The 26,427-nt window shown below is 40.2% G+C and overlaps 1 protein-coding gene across 5 annotated transcripts in view; it reads left to right on the top strand.

Moving 5' to 3' along the window:
• CDK14 (cyclin dependent kinase 14) overlaps nt 1-26,427 on the top strand; it is a 642,874-nt gene that overhangs the window by 183,076 nt on the left and 433,371 nt on the right. For all 5 annotated transcript variants that reach the window (XM_020914848.2, XM_020914849.2, XM_070471844.1 and 2 more), the window contains one exon: nt 23,340-23,419. In XM_020914848.2, the coding sequence (XP_020770507.1) occupies nt 23,340-23,419 (80 nt within the window). The remainder of the gene's footprint in view (nt 1-23,339; nt 23,420-26,427) is intronic.

Below are 26,427 nucleotides of genomic sequence, written 5' to 3'. Positions count from 1 at the left end.
TCATAACTCCCAATCTGCCAGCACCTTTACAGCCCTTTTATCCTTCTCATAAATAATGGAGCAACTAATATGGTAGTAGGAACTGTAGCTTAACAAAATAAATGCTTTCAAATAGGTTTTTGAGTAAAAATCAGAAACTCAATACCCTTGAGCCCCTACTCAAAGTGTATTCTCAGCACCAGCTATGAATGTAGTTTGGCATTCTGACCTAGAATTAAGAGGAGAAAATGATTCTCTATACCTAATACATCCTTTGAAAGTCTTGTCAAATTTTCATGGTCCTTGTTCTTATATTTAATCACTTCCTTTTGTGTTAGTATCTAAGCAGGTACCTTTTTTTGTATATATTTGTTCACCAGTTTTCAGGTGACTTGATTAATTTGAACTCATTTTTAGAATGCTTGACATGACCTGAGCTAACTTACCGTTGACTCGTCTGTTAAAACAGAAACTTGTTTAATTAATAAGACCTGGAAAGAACAACTGTAGTTAAGGTTATTTTGCCTAATAAGTATGGTTATGTGGATGATGCTTCATCACAAACACAATTACTGAAGCTACGTGTGTGCTCAGTCACTCTGCTGTGTTTGACTCTTTGTGACCCTCCTTTACTGTAGCCTGCCAGGCTCCTCTGTCCATGGAATTTTCCAGGTAAGAATAGTGCAGTTATTTGCCATTCCCTTCTCCAGGGGATCTTCCCAACCCAGGGATCAAACCCACGTCTCCTGCATTGATAGGCAGATTCTTTACCACTGAGCCACTGGGAAGCCCTGCTGAAGCTGACATGGCCAGATTTCTATGTAGAGACAGTGTTAGTAGCTACTTAATAATTAGCCTATATTGTTTTATTTCCCTTTGTACGTGTCAAAACCTTTCCCTTGTATTATATATATTCATATAGCATATTAATATACAGATATTCATATATGTGTATATATATGAAAAGAACGTGCAAAGAGGTAGTAGAGATTGTCTTTGAAAGTTGAAGAAAGTGGAGGTGACAGGTTGAACGATAGCAGGTTTATAGCCCTGAGTAGTAAAATTTCTTCTCTGAAAACTTATGTCTCAGCTTCTCATCTGATACTTTTTTATTGTGTTTAAGAGTTGGAGTCATTCCATCTATCCAAAAATGAGCTAATCTTTCTGTTTTTTCAAGTCTCCTGTATAATTGAGTCATACTTTCTCCTTCAGTTTAGTTCAGTCGCTCAGTCGTGTCCAACTCTTTGCAACTCCATGGACAGCAGCACGCCAGGCCTCCCTGTCCATCACCAACTCCCGTTGTTTACTCAAATTCATTTCCATCGAGTCGGTGATGCCATCCAACCATCTCATCCTCTGTCATCCCCTTCTCCTCCCGCCTTCAATCTTTCCCAGCATCAGGGTTTTTTCCAATGAGTCAGTTCTTCACATCAGGTGGTCCAAGTATTGAGTAAGCTAAGAGCATAATTGAGTGCTTACCTGATAACATGATTAATCCTGCTCTCAATTTCTAAAGTTAATAATCTCAGATTATTAGTGGTTTGGATTTCTTTTTTGATGTGGACTGTTATTAAAGTCCCTGTTGAATTTCTTCAGTATTGCTTTTGTTTCATGTTTTGGTTTTCTGGTCAGGAGGCATATGGGATCTTAGCTCTCTGACCAGGGATTGAACCTGCAACCCCTGCATTGGAAAGTGAACTATTAACCATTAGACCACCAAGGAAGCCCTCATGGTTGGGATTTCTAAGATCAGGGTTAAAAAGTAGAACATAAGCAATGTTCAGTTCAGTTCAGTTCAGCTACTCAGTCGTGTCTGACTCTTTGCAATCCCATGGACTGCAGCACACCAGGCCTCCCTGTCCATCACCAACTCCTGGAGTTTTCTCAAACTCATGTCCATTGAGTCAGTGATACCATCCAACCATCTCATCCTCTGTTGTACCCTTATCCTCCTGCCTTCAATCTTTCCCGGCATCAGGGTCTTTTCCAGTGAGTCAGTTCTTCACATCAGGTGGCCAAAGTATTGGAGTTTCACCTTCAGCATGAATATGCTGAATATGCTTCACCTTCCAATGAATATTCAGGACTGATCTCCTTTAGGATGAACTGGTTGGATCTCCTTGCAGTCCAAGGGACTCTGAAGAGTCTTCTCCAGCACCACAGTTCAAAAGGATCAATTCTTCGGCGCTCAGCTTTCTTTATAGTCCAATTCTCACATCCATACATGACCACTGGAAAAGCCATAGCTTTGACTAGACAAACATTTGTTGGCAAAGTAATGTCTCTGCTTTTTAATATGCTGTCTAGATTGGTCATAACTTTTCTTCCAAGGAGCAGGCGTCTTTTAATTTCGTGGCTGCAGTCACCACCTGCAGTGATTTTGGAGCCCCCCAAAATAAAGTCAGCCGCTGTGTCCACTGTTTCCCCATCTATTTTCCATGAAGTGATGGGACCAGATGCCATGATCTTAGTTTTCTGAATGTTGAGCCTTAAGTCAACTTTTTCACTCTCCTCTTTCACTTTCACCAGAAGGCACTTTAGTTCTTCCCTTTCTGCCATAAGGGTGGTGTCATCTGCATATCTGAGGTTATTGATATCTCTCCCGGCAATCTTAATTCCAGCTTGTGCTTCCTCCAGCCCAGTGTTTCTCATGATGTACTTTGCATATAAGTTAAATAAGCAGGATGACAATATACATCCTTGACGTACTCCTTTCCCAATTTGGAACCAGTCTGTTGTTCCATGTCCAGTTCTAACTGTTGCTTCCTGACCTGCGTGTACCTTTTCTTTAAATATTTGTGTATTTGAAAACAAAGAAATGAGGAAAGGTAATGCCATGTGTTGTTTGTCTCCCGTGAACACAGGAGATTAGTTTTCTAGGTATCCATTTTCATTGTGATTTTGTGTATGTATTTTTATTTTGTGCTGCCCTGGGTCTTCATTGCTGCACACAGGCTTTCTCTGCTTGCAGTGAGCAGAGGCTGCTCTCCATGGCGGTGTGTGGGCTTCTTACTGTGCTGGCTTCTCCTGTTGCAGAGCCTGGGCTCTTGGCATGCAAGTTTCAGTAGTGGTGGTGCACGTGGCTTAGTTGCTCTGCGGCATGTGGGACCCTCCAGGATCAGGGGTGAAGCCCGTGTCCCCTGCATTGGCAGGCAGGACACAAGATCACCAGGGAAAGTCTTACTGTAATTTTAATATAGTGACTTTCCTTTTTTTTTTAAACAAAGAGGATAAATATTATAAAAGAGGAGAATGGTAGACAATAACTAAGTGAATAGATATCTGTAGATATTTGACAGAAAGATTTAGATATGTGTGTTTAATTTACCCAAGTTTCAGATGTACTATTTTTTAAACTCATTGTAAGGTAACATATTGCACTAGCTGAAGTCTCATTTATTTTCTGGGCTAGGATTTGTAAATACAATGCTGTTATGGAAGAGTTCCTCAACTGGATGACTACTGATGATTTCCCATCTGCTTCAGTTGGAAAGGAGTGATGGCAGTTGTATTCATCCCTCATTTTAGATGAAAACCCAGCGAATATTTAATTGCTTTTGGGTATATTGGTGTTCAGTTGCTTGGTCGTGTCCGACTCTCTGGGACCCCATGGACCGCAGCATGCCAGGCTTCCCTGTCCTTCACTGTCTCCTGGAGTCTACTCAGACTCATGTCCATCGAGTCAGTGATGCCATCCAACCATCTCATCCTGAGACTACCCGCTTCTCCTGCCCTCAGTCTTTCCCAGCATCAGGGTCTTTCCCCCTGAGTCAGCTCTTGTAGGAGACCTGAGTTTGGGCATTTCTTACTTATAGAAACTGTTCTGTCAGGGAGAGCTGATGTAACATCCTGTCTGTGGTTGTTTCCTGGTTTAGTCCTTGTCTGAGATAGTTGACTTTGCTCATTCATGCGTGCAGTATTATTGGAGCCAGACTCCATGAAAGCCATAAAACATGATTTCTCCTCAGAATGGCTAAATTGTATCACCTCATTGAGTAGAAATTAGATTTCTTATTAGAAGTAGATTTGGTGGCCGAGCCTTAGTGTTACTGAATAGTAATTTAAGATCTTGTCAGTTTTCCTTACTCCGTAGCACTAAACCTAGCAAAACAGATTGCTCTGTGTAGAGAAAGGATGCTAATGTCCTGTTTGATGGTGATAAACACATGTTATTGCTTGGAAAGCCTTGAAAGTAGCATAGTTGGATTTAACAAATTGTGTATTCAGCGTTCTTTCTCATTGCAGTGAAGATTGGCCACCAAATATTTTATAGTTCTGTATATATTTGTAACTACAGTATTTCAATCCTAGAAATGTATTAATATTTGTTGTTGTTTAGTCGCTATGTCCAACTCTTTTGTGAGTCCATGGACTGTAACCCACTAGGCTCCTCTGTTCATGGAATTTCCCAGGCAAGAATACTAGAGTGAAAAAAAAAAAAAAAAGAATACTGGAGTGGGTTGTCATGCCCTCCTCGAGGGGAGCTTCTTCCCTGGAGATGCAAGAGACCAACTAGCATCTCTTGTATTGGCATTCAGATTCTTTACCACTAAGCCACCTGGGAAGCTATATTAATATTTAGTATGTTTTAATTTATATTGATAACTGTATTCATTTTTATAATCTGTTTTTAATCTGTATTTATATCATGGAGATATATTTAATAGACTTATAAGCTCTGTTAATTTACCTTTGTTGGTTGGGAATAAAAATGCGTGTTTAACCCAGGAAGCTCAGCCCACTGCTCTGTGATGACTTAGAGAGGGGCGATGGGGTGAGAGGTTGGGAAGGAGGCTCTGGAGGGGGGACATATGTTTACTTACTGCTGATTCATGTTGTTGTACATGCCTGTTGTACAGGCAAAGATCTGTACGTTGTTAAGCAATTACCCTCCGATTAAAAAATTTTTAAACGTATATTTCACTTTAGAAGCCTATTTGCTTCTTTCAAAGCTCTACCCTAAAATATGTAGGCAGATAATGAAGATACTGCTGTCTAATAAGATCAGATATCTGATTACTGGTTTAATTTTGTAGGCAACCCGGCATCAAAAATCTCTCGCGAGTCTGCTTTTCTTGCCTTGTGTCCTGCTGCTTCCCTAGTTTCTACTCTCTGTGCTTTGAATGTTCCTCTCTGTACCCCTTCTGCATCTTTATGATGGATCCCTTTGTGTAAGCGGCTTGCCTCCTCTTTTTACATGTCCACATTCTATCCCATCTTCAAGTCCTGTTCATGTTATAGCATTCCCTGGCTTCTGATAAGATACTCTCTTGGAATAAACTTCAGTTATGTTACTCTAAGGTCTTCCCCGATAGCTCAGTAGTAAAGAGTCTACCTGCAATGCAGGAGATGCAGGAGACACTGGTTCGATCCCTGGGTCGGGAAGATCCCCTGGAGGGGGGCATGGCAACCCACTCCAGTATTCTTGCCTGGAGAATCCCATGGACAGAGGAGCCTAGCGGTCAACAGTCCATAGGATTGCAAAGAGTCGGACAGGACTAAAGCAACTGAACACGCACGTATTATTCTAAGCTCTCTTTTGACTGGGCCTTGACTTTGCCACTCCCTCCCCAACCCTAGCCTCTGTCCTTGCCAGGCCTGCCTGGCCCAGTTTTAACAAGAATCATGCTAAGTCAGTTTAGAGAAAATCCCCCCACCCTTGATATCTGATGGCTCTGGACTGTTTTTAGCAGAAATCTTAATAGATCAGTTGAGCAAGGTTCCCTCCTACCCTTTTCCGTCCGTCTGCTCTTTGGCTATAAAAACTCACCTGTTCTTGATGTATTCAAATTTGAACCATATCTCTCTTTCCACTTTTGCAATAGTCCTGATTAAATTCTTACTTTTAAAGCAAATATCAGAATGTTTTTTTCCCTTCTTTTTCATAATTCAGTTACTGCCTTGCTTGATAGCTCCTTTGCCTCATATGTATGTGACATATTCTCATATGTATATAACTTATTCTTCAGCACCTGCTATAGTACTATTAATAGATGCTTAATAAAGATTAACTAGGTGGGACTTTCCTGGTGGTTCAGTGGCTAAAACTCCATGCTCCCAGTGTAGGGGGTCTGGTTCGATCCCTGGTCGGGGAACCAGATGCCACATGCCACAAATAAAAGATCTCGCATGCCACAAGTAAGACCTGATGCAACCAAATAAATAAAATAATTTAAAAAGTATGTAATGTTTGGGAGACATGTTTAGGAATGCTGTCATCAGGCTCTTTAAATATGAGAAGAGACTTAAACATATGGCTCTTGTAAGGAGAGATTTGTAGTTAGGACTTAAGAAGTTCTTTCTTCAAGTACACATTTGATTATCATGGGTCTCCATTCTTCTAAGATCATGTATCTGGCTTCATGGAGTTAAATATGCTAGAATGTCTTTCCTGGAAATGACTTAAGTGATTCTTTTCTGTCACTGGTTTGGAGCACCCGGAAGACTGGATTCCAATCAGGCTGACTCAGAACAACTGTGCCCCATAGATTCTGCCCCATGTTGCTGTTGGACCCATAAACTCTCCTCATTCAGGCCTCTGTTGCTTGGCTAGCAGGGTTTCTTTCATCAGTTAATCACAGTACAGGTGTCATGAGAGTTCATGAACTGAAGAAGTACTGGGACCATCTACCTTAAAAGGAAAATGTGGGCTTGTTCAACCTTGAGGCTTCGTGGGTTCTTACTGCAGCCCATCCAGTGAAATAATGATTTTTAAACTACAGCAAAAAAGTAGATGACCAAATATGGTAGGACACCATTTATAAAAATCTACAATAGGGAAAAAAGAAGTCTAGAAGATACTTTTGTTGAAGAATTTATCACTGAATACTGGGACAATTGTTGATGTGAATTTTTTCCCTGTATTTTCCAACTATTCTCTGATAAGCATGATAATTAGGGTAAGACTTATTAATGCCATTCTAAAATATATTGATTTATTTTGGTAATGTTTGCAAAGCATTAGAAAACAGAAAATAATGACGTTGCTTTGAGAGCAAGTAATATACATGTTTGGTGTAAGCAGAGTGCCTCTGTTGAGGGGAGAATATGAGGGTATGGGCCACACACTTTTCTTCTGTAGTTCACACTTTAGTTATTGCTGCTCCACAGAGAATTTATGAATATGGGCCTTGACGTCTAGTCTCCTAGGTCCAATTTGTGGACCTACTGCTTCTAGCTGTGTGCCTCAGTTTCTTTATAAACATGGAGATGTCAATACTACCTACCACACAAAGGTGCTATAGTGACCAAATTAGTGTAAATAAATTCCTTGTTCCAGGCCTGCCACAGTTAGGGTACTGTAGGTACCTTAACAATAAGAGTATTTAACACGAATGCTATTTTTAAGTTAAAGACCACTATCTTGATTTTAGACTTACTGGAGGTATAAAAAGTCATTTTATTCCAAATCAGGCTGACTGGTTTATACTCTGTTGATAGGATTTGGAAGTAAGATTAGCATAGATCTTATCATATCAATTATATATAATTTTTTTTTATAAAGCTCTTTCTTTGTGTAATCAGCTTCCCTGGCGCCTCAGATGTTCAAGAATCTGCCTGCAATGCAGGAGACCCAGGTTAAACCCCTGGGTTGGAAAAATCCCCTGGAAAAGGGAATGGCTACCTTCTCCAGTCTTCTTGCCTAAAGAATCTCATGGACAGAGGAACCTGGGGGGGTACAGTCCATGGGGTGGCAAAGAGTCAGGACATGGCTGAGCAACTAATATTTAATGTACTCAGTTCTTTCCCAACATATGAATCAATATAAACCCTCATCGTCAACATGTGTAGGTTGGTTATTTTCAACATTATAGTTAGGAGAATCATTTTTTTACTTTCAGACTCTACTTGCCTATAAAGCAATCCAGTTGAGTGTCACTTTTATTTCTAGGAGTGTAGTCTTTTAGATTTAGATAATTTGTGATGCTGTAGCATTTTTCTCCCATCATTTTTGTCATAAGTCAAACTAGATACATTTGTCTTTGCTTGATATTTTTGTAAATTTTCATTTAAAAGTTATTTAACAATGACAGATTTTCTATAATTATGAAAGTAAGACATTTTCATTGGAGCAAACTAAAATCACTCATAATCTCTTTGACTTGATATAAGTCTTCTAGTCCTTTAACCAAGTTGCAGTGTATTTATAATAATTTTCTTTGTTGATTCTTCATGGTCTGTCACAGCCAAACCAAAAAAAGAAAACATGAGCTTGCTGTCCTGTTTGTGACATAAGCTGGGGATGTGGGGAGTGTGCGCACGCGCACACATGTCTTTATTAGAATGGGAGACTGGGTTGAGAATAGTCTGAACTCTGAATACCCCTGCTTTAATGACTCTCCTGGGCTGCTTTAATTGTTTAATCCTGCTGTTCCAAACTTGACTTAATTTTGTAAGGCTGTGTTTGAATGGAAAATACAAGATCTCTGTGGTTACCATTACTTGGCAGTGAGTATTTGGGGACTCCTCAGAGTCTCTTAGTGAATCAGTGATGGGCTTTTTGGTACATCTCATTTAACTTCTTTGGAGATGCTTTTTTCCTGAGAGTGGAAGCTTGACCTCTCTCTTAGGATGCTGAACATGTGTGTCTTTTCTAGAGGAGGGGGGAACATTTATGACTCTCCTCGAGAAATGGGAATATCATGTTTTAAACATGCCTTTGAGCTAGGAAGCTTGAAATGCTATAAGAGCATCATACTTCATCCTCTTTTCTTTAATCCCAGCTCATGTAATGAATACTCATTGTCATTCTGATGCTTTAGTTAGGCTTTTTAAAAATTTTGAATTATTTTTATTTTTAGATATATTAATAGTATAAGATATTGTTATTGTTCAGTTCCTAAGTCATGTCCAACTCTTTTGCAGCCCCATGAACTGCAGCATGCCAGCCTTCCCTGTCCTTTGCTATCTCCCTGAATTTGTTCAAAAATATAAGATATGCCATGTAAGAATTATCCAGGAAATAGTAAGAAATCCAAGATAGGTAAAAATGATAATATCATCAAGAAATATATCCATTTCTTTCCTGCTTTTTTGGGAGCATTTTCTATGGGGAAAAAAAAATAACGACTGAAGATAAAAATCTTTTTGAAGTGGCAACTTGACCTCAGAACAAGAAAATGTGATTTCTCTAGAAATGTGAAATGCAACCTTTCCAAAGACCTCAGTAATATGTTTCCTAAGACAAGTGTTCTTGAAAGTGGGGCTAGAGAAAAACAAAGCAGAAAAACACTCCTGCTGCTTCTTTTTGTTCCTTTATCTTTCCATTATGCTCAATTCTTAGTTTTCATCTATATGTGTGCATATAGATGTATGTTTAGGGATGTGAACTGCAGTATGTTAAAGATGAAAACTTACAGACTAATTAATGCAGTTAGCTTCAAGTCTCACTTTGTGTGAAAAATCAGTCTCAAAACTCCTCATAATAAATTACGTTTACTTACATCTTATGAAACCCTTCCATCTCATCAAATAAACAGTCCTCCAGTAACTTCAGGAGTAGTGTAACCAACTACCTTTACATCTATGGGTGTCCTGGGCATTGTTTCCAAGCTTCTTGCCTTTTCTTGATAAGTTAATTCTTTCATTCCTTGTCTTTGATAAATTTGCTTTACTTTTTCTTGACAAAGAACTTACCTTTGTTTATTATGCATTTAAGTTGCTTGATACTGTCTTATTTATTCTTTGGCTGGTAATCTCCTCAAGTACTATATGCAGGTAACTTTTTACTCACCCCAGAATGGTTCCTTGCAATTGGAGGTATTCCAGAAGAATACTGAGATGTGTATAGTCATTTGCCCTAAAACTCTGGAACATTAATGTATCAACACGGGTGATAAAAATCTCTAAAGAGCCAGCAAACATCAAGATAACCACAATACAGTCCAGCTCAATGAGGGAAGGAGAGGAAGTATTAATAATTCAGGAAAAGCTCAGGTTTGACGTTTACATACAAAAGGTGCTGTTGGGGTAGAAATAAGTGTAATTACTCACTCTGTGTTTTGCTGACATCATAATACTGAGGAGAGTTCATTTTAAGCCCCAAAGTGCAGAGCAAACATAGGAGTGAATTAAATTATCAGATGTCTCAGGAAGTCTGATTGTACTATGGTTCTCTGAGGGGTTCTGATTTATGATCTGAGATGTCTGTGTCACAGACTTTTACAGATATTGGGAGTTGAGATTGTCCCATCATTGCTAGTCATCTTTGAAGATCTGTGGAAAATTGGGGAGACAGTAGCAGCCTTGAGCTGTCCAGATGTTCACAAAGAAGGTGGAAATGGTTCACCTTACCCTTGTATGCCTTTTTTCATTCCCCCTCCTCCAGCTGAAAATTTTAGGACAGATGATCCACTAAGATGATTTCTGAGTAAATAAAAATAGAAAGAATAATAGTGTTCTAGGAGTTCATAAAAGATTATGTCATACCCAAATAGCTTTCATTCCTCTTTTTGAGGAGATTGTTAAGCTAGTGGACTGGAACACTGTAAATGCTGGATATCTGCTTGTTTTTCCAACATGGGTAAGTGCCCTGATTATGTCCTGGTAGGTTAGAGAGCCACAGACAGTTGAGTGATCTGCTGTTTCTGGTGGTAGATTTAAAACAGGCTGGTAAGAGTGGTAGGATTTCAAGTGCTTCTTTTATAAGGTAAAAGCTTGACTCGTTCACCACTGAACACTGTGTGCTAGATGCAGATTTTCCAAAATAGTCCAGTGGTAGAGGGAGAAAGTCAGTGTAGTGGTTTGGGACAGAGTGGCCACGGAGGGGAAGGGCTGGGTTAGAGAGTCTGAAAGTGAAAAGGGAAGGAGGAAGTGGAGAGAGAGAAAGAAAGAGAAGAGAGTCTATGAAGCCAGGTCCCCCCAGAGGGGATGGGGTGGGTGTCAGGAGTGTGGTGTCAAAGAGCACTGCCCTGGGGACTTCTTTGGTAGCTTCCAGTGGCTAAGACTCCACACACCACTGCAGGGGGCTGGGTTCCTTCCCTGGTCAGGGAGCTAGATCCCATGTGCCACAACTAAGAGTTTGCATGGCTAAAACTAGAAGATGTCACGTGCCACAGCTAAGTCTTGGCACAACCAAGTATGTATAACACACATACACACACATATATGTGTATGTATATATATACTTTTTTTTTTTTTTTTTAATACTGCTCTGGGCTGCATCCTGTTTGGTGTTTCCACTCTACTTCAGATGAGGACACATAGAACAATGGGTGGCCATGGCTTATCAAAAACAAGATTGAATTTAGAGCAAACATGAAAGGTGTGAGCAGTTGGTTGCTGCTGACAAGTTGGAATATTATTAGGGATATATCAAACCCCTGGGGCTTCCCTGGGGGCTCAAATAGTTAAGAGTCTGCCTGCAGTGCAGGAGACCCAGGTTCAATCCTTGGGTTGGGAAGATCCCCTGGAAAAGGGCATGGCAACCCACTCCAGTATTTTTGCCTGGAGAATCCCCATGGACCGAGGAGCCTGGCAGGCTACAGTCCGTGGGGTCTCAAAGATTCAGACATGACTTAGCGACTGAACAGAAGCAGCAAGGATGTTTCAACAGATATGGATGCTAGAACCCCACCCCACACCAGTTAAATCAAGGATGGGGCCAGGCATTGTGAAAATCAATCCTGAATATTTATTGCAAGGACTGATGCTGAAGCTGAAGCTCTAGTACTTTGGTCACCTGATGCACAGAGGCAACTCACTGGAAAAGACCCTGATGCTGGGAAGGGTTGAAGGTGGGAGGAGAAGGGAGCAACGAAGGATGAGATGGTTGGATGGCATCACTGACGCAATGGACATGAGTTTGAGCAAATTCTGGGAGATGGTGAAGGAGAGGGAACCCTGGTGTGCTGCAGTCGTGGGGTTGCAAAGAGTCGGACATGACTGAGCAACTAAACAATGACAAATTTGGGTTTTAAAATGTAGCCAGAGGGGAGATCCTGTACTCTGGCCTCTTGCGCAGCTGCTGGGCTGGCCCAGGCCCACTCCAGGCCTTGCCTCACACACGCAGGGACGGCTTCTCTGAGTAACAGCCAAGACAGCAGCCCTTCTCCACCTGCTTCCAAGAGGCCATCAGGATGGACTTGCCTCTGCCTCACACGGCAAGTGTGGGGTCTGGCTGCTCACCGCTCAAAAGCCAGTGAAGAGGCCAGGTTGGTGGAAAGGAATTTTGCTTTATTTTGGATGCCTGCAACCGGTCCAAAGGCCGACTGTCCCCCGACTCCCACAGCCCGCTGACAGTGCACAGAGCTTTTACAGACAGTGGGAGGGGGCTCCATGCAGAAACAGCGCTGGCAGCTCTGACAGTCATCTGCAAATTGGTCATCGGGGTCTGGCCAGTGTCCTTTCGGTGGTTTTAGGTTCAGTGCCAGGGTCAGTTTGTTTCCGTTTTCTTTGAGGCCAATTCACGGAATTGTGACAGCGTGTGTCATGGGTAGAGTGTGGTCCTCATGTAATTAACTTTTTCAGCCTGGTGGAGTTTTCAGCATCTATAAGACAGCTCACAGGATATGGCTCAGTTCCTACTAAAGCCCTTGAAAAGCTATGGCCCTTGAGAAGGAACCAAAGGTCCTTGACTTTACTAAGTATATTGTTATTATTTGGTCTCCTTTGACTATTTGCCTTTGTTTCTGCGTGTTCTCACTTCTCTGACTATAAATTTATCCTTTGGCTGAAGTTTTTCCATGGACAAAAGGCAGACGGAGGACGTGGGGCGCAAGGACCACAGGGTTCTGCTCCATTTCAGTACCACTGCCCACTCCCGCCCCAGTCAGTCTGTTGCTCAGTCGTGTCTGACTCTTTGCGACCCCATGGACTGCAGCACGCCAGGCCTCCCTGTCCATCGCCAACTCCCGGAGCTTGCTCAAACTCATGTCCATTGAGTCAGTGATGCTATCCACCCATCTCATCCTCTTTCGTCCCCTTCTCCTGCCTTCAATCTTTCCCAGCATCAGGGTCTTTTCCAGTGAGTCAGCTCTTCGCATCAGGTGGCCAAAGTATTGGAGTTTCAGCTTCAGCATCAGTCCTTCCAATGAATATTCAGCACTACCTGTGGTATGTAACTTCCCAGTTTTCTCTCTACCACTTGCTTATCTGTCTGTCTGTCTATATATTCATCTGTTAGCACAGCACAGTGGGTGGAATACAGCTCCCTTGCTGTCGGCTCTGACCTCATGCCTGTATTTCTCACTCTATCTCCTACTCCGTCCCTCCCCTCGTCCTTCAGACTCTTTTCATGTCATCTAGATCTAGAATACCATTCTCTGACTCTCCCTTTTTTCTTAGTGTTTTCTTTATTCATGCTTTAACAGAAAACTGACTGTCTTGAGATTGTTGCTTCCCTTGAACTCCTCCAATGATTCACACATTTTTATGTCTAGCTTAGATTTTTGTACTGAGATCCAGACTCATAAATACCAGTGTTTCCCTTATGTCTGCACTTGGACACTTCTCGACTACTTTCCTCCCAAATACACTCTTGGATCTCTGTCTAAATCTCTTCTTTAGTTTCCCTTGACTCAGTACACATACTTCTGTCCACGCAGACACTGCAGTCAGGACATGTGGAATCACCCTTCACCGCTTGCCCTACACCCAGTCCCATTTGTGCTTACAGCCTGTTGGTTCTGTCTTCAGAATGGCATTTTCCTTTTTCCCATCGCTCTTGCCGACACTCTGGTCCTTGGTGGCGGGCGTCTTTTCCCTGGGTCTCTGCAGTCGCCGCCCAGCCTCCCTTCTCGCTGCTCCCACTGCTGTGTTCCTCCAGTCTGTTCCCCACACCAGAGTGAGGGAGCTGCGGACACATGATTGAATCATGCTGGCTCTTTTCCTAAGATTGCCCAGCGGTGGTCGCTTTTAATCAGGCCTTTCTGTGGCTCTTAAAGACCTCTGTGGTTTAGCTCTCCGGTCCTCTCCACGTTCCCCCGTCCACGCGCCCTGCCCACCAGTGACAGCGAGCCTCAGACACTCTTCTTATATTTTCATACATCGTGTTTGATGCATTGTGTTCTCTGCCTCTGGGCTTTTGTACAGGTTGTTCCATCTGCCTGGAATATTCTTCACTTACTCTTCTGTATTTCTTGTTTCAGCTTAACTGTCACACTTTCGGAAAATCCTTCTCTAACTGTCTGAAGTAGGTTATTTTTTTAAAGAAAAACTGAGGTACAGTTGATTTACAGTGTTTAAGGTGTACAAAGTGATTCAGATATACATATTGATACATATGTACACATATGTATATATCCTTTTTTAGATTTTTTTCCATTTTAGGTTATTAGAAGATATTAAATACATTTCTCTGTGCTGTACAATAGGTCCTTATTGCTTATCTATTTTATGTATAGCAGCTTGTATCTGTTAATCCCAACTCCTAATTTATCCCTCCCCCACTTTCTCCTTTTGGAACCATAAGTTTGTTTTCTGTTAGTCTATTCTGCACGTAAATTCATTTGTATTTGTGTTAAAATAGGTTTATCTTTTTATGGCATGCTGTGATTTCCTTCATGGCATTTATCTCAATTTGTATTGGGTGTGTTTTTTAATTTTTAAAGAACTTATTATGGAAAATTAGAAGAGACCAGAGTTTTCATAACTCCTCTTGATACCATCCTTGACAGCCTGTGTGTTTCATCTGTCTTCATTCCTCCCAATTATTTTGAAACAAACCCCAAACATCATTGTATATTTTTTCTTTGAAAGATAAGAACTCTGTTTTAAAATAAGCACCTAATCACAATACCATTATCAAATGTAAAAATTTTAGCAACTTTTTAAATCATCAAATATATAGTCAGTGTTAAAATTAGCTTTGTTGGAATCAAGATAACATTGCCGTTCATTGCATTTAGTTGATATCTGTCTCTTTTAAGTTGTGGGTTTTCCCCCACCTTTTTTTTCTTGAAATTTATTTGTTGAAGAAACAGGTTCCTTTCCCTATAGTTTCTTATAGTCTAGATTCTTCTCACTGTATCCCAATAAGAAATGGTGTTATTTATTAATAACGTGTTCCTCTGTCTCCTTAAAATAAGGAATTAGGTTATACTTGGTCACATTCGGATTGAATTGATTCCACTGAGCTGCATGAGTGCTCCCATCAGGAGGCACGTAATATCTGGTAGCCTTTTTTTGTGATTTCAAGCAGCTGTTAATGGTGATATTCAAATTTTGTCATTCCCCCTTCATTTTTCACACAGTGCATCTCTACAGAGAAATTTCACATATCAACTGTCTGATCACACTGAGGTATAGGGTGTATGCCACGCTTCAATCAGTCCATGGAGTCACAAAGAGTCAAACAAAGCAGCTTAGCAACTAAACAATGACAACAAGTAGTATATCGGAAGGTATATGAAAAGGGAAGTAAATGCTTGACATATTCGCTTTTAACAGTTTTTAAACTAATGAGTGGGATCCATCAGTTCAGTTCAGTTCAGTTCAGTCGCTCAGTCGTGTCCGACTCTTCTCGACCCCATGAATCGCAGCACACCAGGCCTCCCTGTCCATCACCAGCTCCCGGAGTTTACTCAAACTCATGCCCATCGAGCCGGTGATGCCATCCACCCATCTCATCCTCTGTCGTCCCCTTCTCCTCCTGCCCCCAATCCCTCCCAGCATCTGGGTCTTTTCCAATGAGTCAGCTCTTCGCATGAGGTGGCCAAAGTATTGGAGTTTCAGCTTCAGCATCAGTCCTTCCAATGAACACCCAGGACTGATCTCCTTTAGGATGCACTGGTTGGATCTGCTTGCAGTCCGAGGGACTCTCAAGAGTCTTCATGTACTCTCCAAATGCAACTCATGAGTTTCTTTTAAAGTCTTATCAGAGGGGACTGCCCTGGTGGTCTAGTGGTTAAGACCTCACCTTCCGATGTTGGGAGCACAGGTTTGATTCCTGGTTGGGGAGCTGAGACCCCACATTTCCTCATGGCCAAAAAACTGGAACATAAACAGCAGAAGCAATAGTGTAACAAATTCAATAAAGACTTTAAAAATGGTCCACATCAGAAGCTGCCATATAGCACAGTGAGCTCAGCCCAGTGCTCTGTGATGACCTATAGGGGTGGGTTCAGGGGGTTGGGGATGGGGTCGGGAGGGAGGGAGGTTCAAGAGGGGGGGATATACGTATACTTATGGCTGATCACCTTGTTGTATGGCAGAAAGTAACACAACATTTTAAAGCAATTATCCTCCAAGGAAAAATAAATTGAAAAAAAGAAAAAGAAATTTGAAAATGGTCCACATCAAAAAAAAAAAATCTTAAAAAAAATAGAATTTATAAGTAAATAATATCTCATTGTAAACTTATTGATTTAAACATATTTAATGCCTTTCAGTCACAGGTATTAGTTTATTGATGCTTACATTGTCCCATTTTTGACAAGCGAGTGTCTCCTGCCCCCCTTTGGTTAGCTGTCTTTGTAGATACGTGTTTTACATCTATCTCCCTGGTGAGCCGTAAGTGCAGGGACCATATCTGGGTTGTTTGTTCTTTCTCCCCAGCACAGACTGACAGTGTCTCAGTTAGTATTTGTCGAATAGGAGGAAGGCTAGTAAAGCTTCATTAAGTGGAGGGCTGTCTTGAAGAAGGGCATTTAGCTGGTCCTCGTGGACTCAGAACTTGAATGAGAGAGCTAGAAGTCACAGAAGCCAATTTTGGTCGAACATAAAGAGAGGCTGAAAAATGTGGGTATTTAGGGGGTTTGCATTCCACCAAAGGACCGCTTTGTTGCTGGGAGGGACAGACAGTCAACCCAGTAAGACTTTTTTCGTTTTGAGTGATCACTGAGTTTACTTCTTTTTGTTTTTTTGAATTAATTTTTATAATGAAGTATAGTTGATTTATAGTGTTGTGCCGATCTCTGCTGTGGAGCAAAGTGACTCATTTCCCAGTCACGTTGTACACATATGTACATTCTTTCTTACGCTTTCTCCGTTGTGTTTATCTCAGGAGAGTGACTACAGTTCCCTGCGCTGCACGGCAGGACCTTGTTTATCCATCCTAAATGTCATAGTCTGCATCTGCCAACCCCAGATTCCCGGTCCATCCCCTCCTTCCACTGAGGTTACTTCTGTTTTAAAGTTCTAAGACTCTCAGATCCTTTACTGACAGATTTTATTTTAGGAGAAATGCAAGTCTTAAGTTATAGAAATGTAATTGTTTTCTTTTCTCCCATGAACGATATATGTTCCTCTAATTTTATGTTTCAAAGTATTATGAGTTTGTACATTTGGTGAAGCATCATTATCAATATTTTATCAAGTGTACAATCTCATGATAATTGTTGGTTGAGCACACCCTTTTTCTCATTGCATTTAATTATTAGATTTTTTGCTTTGTTAATCACATCTTAATAACCATTATGCCATTCTTTTATCAATCTTTTTTTTTTATTTTAAAAAAGAAATCAATTTAACAGAAATAACATTGGTCTTCTTCCTGTTCTTTCTGTATTGTTTTGATAAACATTAGGGTGAGGTGTGATTATTGACAACTTACCTTGAAATTTTAAATTTTCTTTTCTAGAATAAATAATGTACTTTTTAAAGAATATTTCTGAATATCAAAGGTTAAATAATACTGAGATGGTGTCTCTTTTATACCTGAATGAAAATTGAATTTAGGTGGAGACAGCAAGACCATGAATATTTAGTTGCTTTTAATTTTTGAAGTGTGTATATGATACAGTATCAACAGCATTCCAACCAGTGTCCTAAGAGAGAACAAGTAAAAGAAACACTGAAGGTAAAACCTTTAAAATATTTGTAATGACTTTGCTAAAAAGGTGTAAGTTCAGCTCAAAATATTGTCCTCAAGGTACTCAGCCTTGCCATTGTCACTCTCTCAGTAGTAACTACATTTCCTTCTATTGCTTTAAACCAATACAGTAAGGAAACAAAAGCTGCGTATCTCCGTGCACTCAGTATTATTTTCCATAGCAGTTTCTCTTGAGACAGAATCATAATGGAAGAGAGAGGCAGAATATATTAAATTTGCCAGAGTATATTAAATTTCTTTCAGGTGTATTACCTTAATTTCCTTTATATCCTCTAGACATAATTTCTTCTAGGTGTTAGCACATGGACACTATTTTCAGAGATGACCTAGATAATGTTTGTTATTTTGTTTTATTGTACAAAGTTATCTTATGAATTTGAGGCAACTAATCTGATAGAAAACCTTTAGGCTTTCCTTTGAGAATTGACCATTAGGAAATTCTCTTTGTGCATCGTCTTTTGAGCTGGGAAAATTTACCCTGAGTGGGAAAGTTTTCCTTTGTAGAGTTCATGAAATGTCAAAGTAGCACATGCCTGAAAAAATGAATAGGCCGTTCTCCTTATTCAGAACTTCTCGGTCTTGCTTCACCCACACAAGCTAATTTTATTATTTACAGACTTATGGGCACACATACCTGTGGACAGAATTTCTGAAGTTGGCAGAGATTTGGACTTGTGGTTAGAACCAGTTTGAAATCACTCATCCTTGAGCATGCAGCGAGCTTCACAGGGAGGCCGAGCTGGGAATGGCAGTTCTTGGAAGAATAAGAGACTAGTAACTAGTCTCTGAAACTGAAACAGCTCCCTGTATAACTTAGAACAACTGGACATGAACCAGGCAATCTCTCCAGCAGAAGGTTCTGTGGTAGTGTTAACACAATGGAAAGCATTTAAAAATGTTATTTACCTGGATTAATGCCTCCATTGCTAATCAAGTCTTGATTGCCTTCTATTCATTAGCCTTTGATTTAATTAATAAGACTTGTTAAAGAGGAATCTTCAATGTTTTCCTGTAAACAGCTCTAATTTATTGATTCAATTTGAATTTCGTAATTATTCTAAAGAACTTAAATCAATGTTTGAAGTATGTGTTTTGCATATTTAATTAAACATTTAAACCACACAAAGTAATTATTAGATATGCTCCAAAGTCTGAACATTAGAATATTTGTAATTATTTTTTCAAAAGATACCTTTTCCGAAAGTTGAGCCAGTGACTTAATGTTTTTACTAAACTTTATGCTGAGGGTTCAGTAGTTGGTGAGTGTCTAGACATGTGGAGAAAAATGAAGAAAACAGAGAGTCACAGTAATTCTTAGGTTAAAGAATAATTTGATAATCAATATGGTTCTTAATGGGAAACCAATTAAGCAGTTGAAAAAGAGGGAGACACTGATTAGCGGTCTGAGCTCAGATTATTAAAGATAGTGAGGGGTTTGAAACAGGTCTGTTGGGTGAAAAAGTTTAATTAACAAAGCATTCGTTAAATTCTAAAACCTTAAGGAAATGAAAATTTTCTATGTCTGCATGCATCAACAAAAGCAAAGAGACTGCACCTTTAATTTGAAAAAAGAAAATATTTATTTATTTGTTTGGCTGAACTCTCCAGCATGTGGGATCTCAGTTCCCCAACCAAGGATCAAACCCATGGCCCCTGCAGTGGAAGTGTGGAGTCTTAACTGATGGGCCGCCAAGGAAGTCTCAAAATAAATACTTAAACTCAAACATTGAGAGTTTGCAATTGACAGGAACATGCCAAGTAGATGACCAAGAAGGACCTACTGTTAAAAAAATTAAATGTGAAAGAAGATATTGAAATCTTTTAAAAATGTGACATTTCTGAAATTTTTGAAGGCAATAATGTTTATATTTTATTCTTGAATTATCTTGCAAATGTAAGGAAAGAAATGTTAGTATATTAACATTATTAATATTCATTCAATCAAATATCTTGAGAGTATTCTGTGTGTCAGGTGGTTTTAGGCATTGAGCATGCAACAGTTAACAAAACAGAAGAAAGTTCCTTTGCTCCTAAATCTAATAGTCTAGTATAAATTTTAAGGAATTTTTTAGTTTCACATATAATCTCAGTGTCTTTAACTCCTGTGATTATCATAGCTAAAAGAAATTGATAGTTGGAGGTTTATCTCGTGGAGCATTATGCTTCAGAATCAGGATTCCATTAACCCGGATCTTGTTCTTTTAGGCAGTTTATCATAGTATATATGTTCAAGATTTTTTTCACCTCAGAAATGATGCACACAGTCTATGAGATTGCTTAAAGGTGTTCCTTCTCTAGTTGCATTTAAAGTATCAATGCTGGTTCAGTTAAAGGTTTATCGCCTTTCCATGTATTACAGGGGAATCATAGCTTCATGGTGTGAGTCTGTTTTAAGCATATGGCCTTCCAAAACCATAAATTCCCTATATTCCAGAATTCAGTTTGTGGTATATGTAAGCCAGCGATCTCAAGGGAGGTGGAAAAGCTTTGTGGGAAGAAGGTTGTGTGTGTGTATGTGTTTATGGGTGATGGGAGACTATCTGTAAATGAAAGGAGAATTCCAAGCAGTTCATGGATTCAGTTCCCACCTCCTTAGGGAGCCAGTGATGAGCTCAGCTGGGCTGAGAAAATCTGTGCAGATGTCAATACTGACTGCATCCCAGCCTCAAGCCCCGCTGGAGGCCTCTCTCAGCCATAAAGAGCGAAGTGGAGAGTGCAAGGTACAGTCAGTCTCCAGTTGAACCCCATATGAATATTAATATTTTACTTACACCTGGGTACCTAGAGCATAATCAGGATTAGAAAAGCATCATGGTGACATACTCAGGAGAGGAGAGCTGCAGAGCAGAAAAGTGCCAGGCCTGTCCTCGCAGCTGAAACACAGGGGAAAATAAACCAGCCCCCTGACTCAGAGGAGGCGGCACATTGTTGAGCCTTATAATCAGATGTCCTTTGATTACTGTAACCAGGAATGTATTTGAACAATCAGTTCGATGAGGGATGCCATTAGGATAGCTGGGCTGTGATAAATCCCTGACCTTTCAAATTCTGTGTCTGTGGCAGGATTTTTTTTTTTTAAATCAAAAATAAACCAGTTGGATGCAGTTTACAACAAAGAGACTTTCAGATTCTTTATTTCAGACTCAGGCGCTGGATTCTCTGGGACGCATGGGCTCTCCTCTGCTGATTCCATAACCTCTAAAGATTTTTCTTTAGATGAAAAGCTGCTTTTCATCTGTCAAGTTGGCCATATCAGTGGTCGATAACATAGGATCTATCAGTAAAGGGGGAACCCAAGCTCCTGTTTGCTATAGGTAGTAGAAATTGGTACAACCTGTGTGTAGGATGGTTTCTTAATGTTCTTCAGAGTTAGAATTTAGAAATATACATTAAAAAAAATGTATTTGGCTTCACCAGTTCTTAGTTGCAGCCTGTGGGATCTATTTCCCTGACCAGGGATGGAACTTGGGGCCCTTATGTTGGAAGTGCTGAGTCTTAACCACTGGACCATCAAGGAAGTCCCCACATTATGTTTGGATTTTACACTTCTACTCTTAGAAATTTGTCTTATTGATATATTTTTAGGTGGGTGAAATTATGTACAAGAATACTTACAGTGTCATTGTTTCAGTGGCCCCAAATTGGGAACTTGTTAAATGCCTATCATGAGAGGATTGGGATTGGAGAAGGCAGTGGCACCCCACTCCAGTGCTCTTGCCTGGAAAATCCCATGGACGGAGGAGCCTGGTGCGCTGCAGTCCATGGGGTCACGAAGAGTCGGACACGACTGAGCGACTTCACTTTCACTTTTCACTTTCATGCACTGGAGAAGGAAATGGCAACCCACTCCAGTGTCCTTGCCTGGAGAATCCCAGGGACGGGGGAGCCTGGTGGGCTGCCGTCTATGGGGTCGCACAGAGTCGGACACGACTGAAGTGACTTGGCGGCAGCAGCAGAGGATTGGGATTAAGTTAAGCATACTACACTTAGACAAAGGGAACACTGTGTGGTTTTTTAAAAGCAAGAGACAATTTCTATGAGTTTATGAGGAAGAGATATTGAGAGATGAGAGATATTGAGAGATAAAAATAATATACACTGTACCCTGTATGGCATGTTACCATTTGTATATGTATGTGTCAAGTATACGTATCAAGCTAAGTTACCTGAGTTAAGTGGTGACCTCAGAGGCTGGGAGCTGGCTATGGCAGGGAGATTTACTTTTCATTACAGCTTTCTTGTAGCTTTTACATTTTTAATATGGGTTTATTTTACTTATTTTTTTAAGTATATTAGTATGAAGTATGTTAGTAAGCCTAGTCAAGGTAGAAAGTAGAACATTCAACTGGAAGACCAATATAAATTTTTAAAAAGTCTTTATTTTATTAACAGAATTGATTGTATGGAAAGTTACTCGCCTAGTGTAATCTTACTTTTAATTAGAGCTGATACACATTTAGAATGTGTCTAGAAGAACCATCTGTTTTGTATGGGTCTTGTGTAATTTTGTAATAGTAAAATATTCTTAACTTTTATTGTGATGGTATACTGCATTATTAAACATCATCAGACTAAATACAACTTGAGGAGACTCTAGTTTAAGAAAATGGCAAAAAAGGGAGGAATGGGTGGTATTGCTCGAGAGAAAGAGACAGAGAAAGAAGAGGGAGGAGAAAGAAGACAGTGTCAGTTTTCCGTCTTTGGGGACTGAATGACCTCAGCTTAAGACTGCAGGTGAAGTTGTTTAGTCACTCGGTCGTGTCCACCTCTCTGTGACCCCGTGGACTGTAGCCTGCCAGGCTCCTCTGTCCATGGGATTCTCCAGGCAAGAATACTGGAGTGGGTTGCCATTTCCTTCTCCAGGGGATCTTCCTCACCTAACCTGTGGCCTCCAGCTTGGCCGGCAGATTCTTTACCACTAAGCCACCTGGGAAGCCCTAAAGACATTTGATCCTAAGAAACAAAGGAGCTATTGGAGAAACAAAGGGAGAGTGTTATTCTGAGTACTTAATTTTTAATTAATCTGAATAATTGATCAAACACAGTGTTTTTTTTTTGTTATTAAGCACTAGGTTCATTTTGGAAGGAACATTGAGTGAATCACAGAAAACTTGAGTTAAATCTTGGACTATGCAAGTGTGAATATTTAAAATGTGAATATTTGAAGTGTGAATGTTTATGATGATGATATTGGGTTCCCAGCCTTACTGAAGTTAATCTTGTTGTCGTGGCATAATTGAGTCACTGACATTTTTAGTGCAAGTCCATAAAATACAAATTGTAATGAAGACAATTAGAATATTGTGTACTGAGTCCCTCAGTTGTTTCTGACTCTGTGCGACCCTACGGATTGTAGCCCGCCAGGCTCCTCTGTCCGTGGGATTCTCCAGGCAAGAATACTGGGGTGGGTTGCCATGTCCTCCTCTAGGGGATCTTGCCAACCCAGGGATCAAATCCCTGTCTGTTACGTCTCCTGCATTGGCAGGTGGGTTCTTTACTGCTAGCGCCACCTGGGAAGCCCAATTAGAACTGTAACAAGAACGCATATTCACGGATTTCCTTCTCTTCTTCTGTTTCTCCGTTTCTCCAGGGTGAATGGAAAGTTGGTAGCCCTGAAGGTGATCAGGCTGCAGGAAGAGGAAGGTACACCTTTTACAGCTATCAGGGAAGGTAGGCATTTTCCCTTGTTATCCTTGCTTTTGTATTTGTGTGATGCCCATAGCTGTTTAAATATTATACACCTCTGAATATGCTGTTTCTAATTTATATGGTTATATTTCTAATTGGAATGTGTAAACTGAAATTTAAAATCAGCACCTCTTACAATCACATCAAGTCATGTTAAATAAAACTACCCTGCTGAGTATTCAGCTGTAGGGGGAAAAAGTGCTATGTGTTGATGGGGAGACTATCACTAGCTGGCCTAGGGGTTTTATACATCTGATTTTGTTTGCAGAGTTCTTAAGGCACATATTAATCTAAAATTACTCTATACTCATGACTTTTAAGGAAACTTCTTAAAAATGGGGGAATTATGCTATCTTATTAGTCTTTTGTACTTTATCTTTCTTGATTTCTTTTTTCCTATTCTTTATTTTCTATTGGCTTCTTATTGATTTATAGATGCTCTTTATATATCAACATTATGTTGTAATATTTTGTTCCATTGTCATTTTTCTAGAAAGTATTCTTAGTTTTTTAGATTAAAAAATATTTATTTTTGGCTGCACTGGGTCTTTGTTGCTGTGAGCTAGCTTTCTCTAGTTTTGCTAGCAGGAGGTATTCTCTTTTTGCCATGTGAAGGCTCAGTAGTTGTGGCCCACAGGCTTTGTTGTCTCATGGCTTGTGGGAGCTTCCAGGACCAGGGATCAGACCCACGTCCCTTGCATTGTAAGGTGGATTCTTAACCATTAGACCACCAGGGAAGTCCTAAAAAGTCTTTTAAACCATTATTTGTTACATATAATTTTTTATAAAATAAAATTGCCCTATTTTTGCTTTATACCTTCCTGCATAGTTTTCTACTTCAAAGGAATAAATCACCTATTATTAGTGGGATCTTTTCAGTTCACTTGCAGAACTTTTACTTCTACTGCATGTTTTTAAAGTATAAATAATCTTGAAATAAGACTTTGGTTTATTTTTGCTTTGCAGGATCTATGAGTACTTGTCTGCTGATCCACAATAAGATGAATAATAATGATTTACTTCAATAGTATTATTAAGATATTGATGAACTCAATGCAGTCTGTTGCTGGTCTGATTTGTTTCCCTGACCAGGGATTGAACCTGGGCCACCGCAGTGAAAGCCCAGTATCCTAACCACTAGGCCGCCAGGGAGCTCCAAAGAAGTCTACTTCCTGTTTTCACTTTCTCAACATTCATTCTCCTTTTCATCTCTCTTCAGTTTGGTCTCTGTCATTCCTATTTAGCTGGAAATATTGTAAGGTTCATCAGAACTCCTTATTGTCACATTCAATAGACCCCTATCTTATTTTATCCAACCTTTTATCAGGTTGTACGTGGTTGAAACCTTCTCTTCTACGACACCAGATTTTCCAAGTAGGTAACTGTTTCTCTTTCTCTTGTGTTATCTTCTTTTTTAAGTGTTGTGGAGTTTTAGACAGGGAAAGGACCTTCTTTTCTCTAATCAGCACTCTTTCCCATGTGATTTTATTCATTTCATGAGTTAAATAGCAACCATACTGTGATGACCCCATATACCTCTCTTTAGCTAAGATCCTGTCTTTGTTTCCATTCTCACATGTCCTTCTGCGTATGTGGCGCTTCCTCTTGAATCCAGCAATGTGTAAACATGATAATATATCACTGTCAGGTAAGATTTATTCCAGGAATAAAATACTTGTGTTCAGTCTGATGGAACTGGAAACCGCTGGCTGAGACAGAGCAGTGGGTTCCCATTGACCTGTGAGTTTTAATTATTGTAGCCTCTGGATGTTAGGAAGTAGGAGAGGACCAAGAGAGAAGCCTGAGGGAAGTGATTCTGGGCAGCAGGCATGCTCCTTGGCATGTGGGGCATGTGCTGGAATTAACCAGCTAAACCTTGCTGATGTCTTCCTAGATTCAAGGGTAAGAGGAAGCTCCTAGTGTTATCAGAAGATCCAGTTTTGACAGTTTGGTCCACCAGTGGGAAGCTCCAGAGAAGAAACAAGTAGGGTCATGTTAAAGTTTTTGATGATCTGTCTGTTCATACCGGCTGGGTATGAGGCAGGCCTTTGGGCACGTGGTATACCTCGAGATAAGCTTAGAAGCTGGCCCTGGGCTGTGGTTGTGTCGTAGAATGAGGGTGTTGTAGTTGGGACCTGTTCTGTGGCTTAGAGGGCCTCTGAAGACTTTTGAGCTGGGTTGATTAGGAGGATAAATCTGGTCTTAGGATATGATATAGATCAGAGGAGGAGGAAGCTGGAAGTGGATAAATCAGTCATTCAAAGCAGTGAAGATTTGAAATTAGGAGGACTCAGGTTTATTAGAAAGCAGTGACAAACAATGATGTTGTAAGAAAAAAAGGTCAGGTCTAGGTGAATTATTGTTTATAGGTGATTTAAGAGGGAAATATCAATGGCTTTGAGTTTGAATGAGTTTAAAAGGAAAAATGGTGCCAGAGACAGAAATAGCTTGTGGTTGCGTGGAGAATTGCTTTTAACACCTTGCAATTTGAAAGGGCTCTTATCCAATTTAACCTTCCTTCACATTAGCCCTTTGAAATTGTTTTGGGAGGGGCAGATATAGAATTAATATTGTTGGTACAATTCATATTATTAATGTGGAATTAAGGCTTGGAGAGGTTAGGCGACTTGTCGAAGGACTTGAATCTTGTACTTAGACTTTCTTAGATTTAAAACACTGTCCATACTAACTTTGTGGAGTAGTTGATTGGGATTTTAGACATTGGGGTTTGAGTTCATGAGACATCTATGTGAAAATCTCTCTCTGATGATTGGAAGTGTAGCTCCCAAGAGTTCAGCATAACCAGTGTACATTAACATGGTCCTTTACAAGTTGAACAAGTGGTAAGATTTTTATGGGAGAGAACTTTGAGTGAAAACAGAGGGTTAAGTTGCAGGACAGTGCCCTGAGCTGGAAAGCCTCATGTTAGAGTTTGCAAAGCCAGGTTTGAATCCTGGCTTTGTTTTCCATCACCATGCTAGTTTGCTAGG

The sequence above is a fragment of the Odocoileus virginianus genome, chromosome 1, assembly GCF_023699985.2.
Source record: "Odocoileus virginianus isolate 20LAN1187 ecotype Illinois chromosome 1, Ovbor_1.2, whole genome shotgun sequence".
NCBI lineage: Eukaryota > Metazoa > Chordata > Mammalia > Artiodactyla > Cervidae > Odocoileus > Odocoileus virginianus.
Note: the sequence above shows the minus strand (reverse complement) of the source record. Positions and strands in the feature narration are given on the sequence as shown.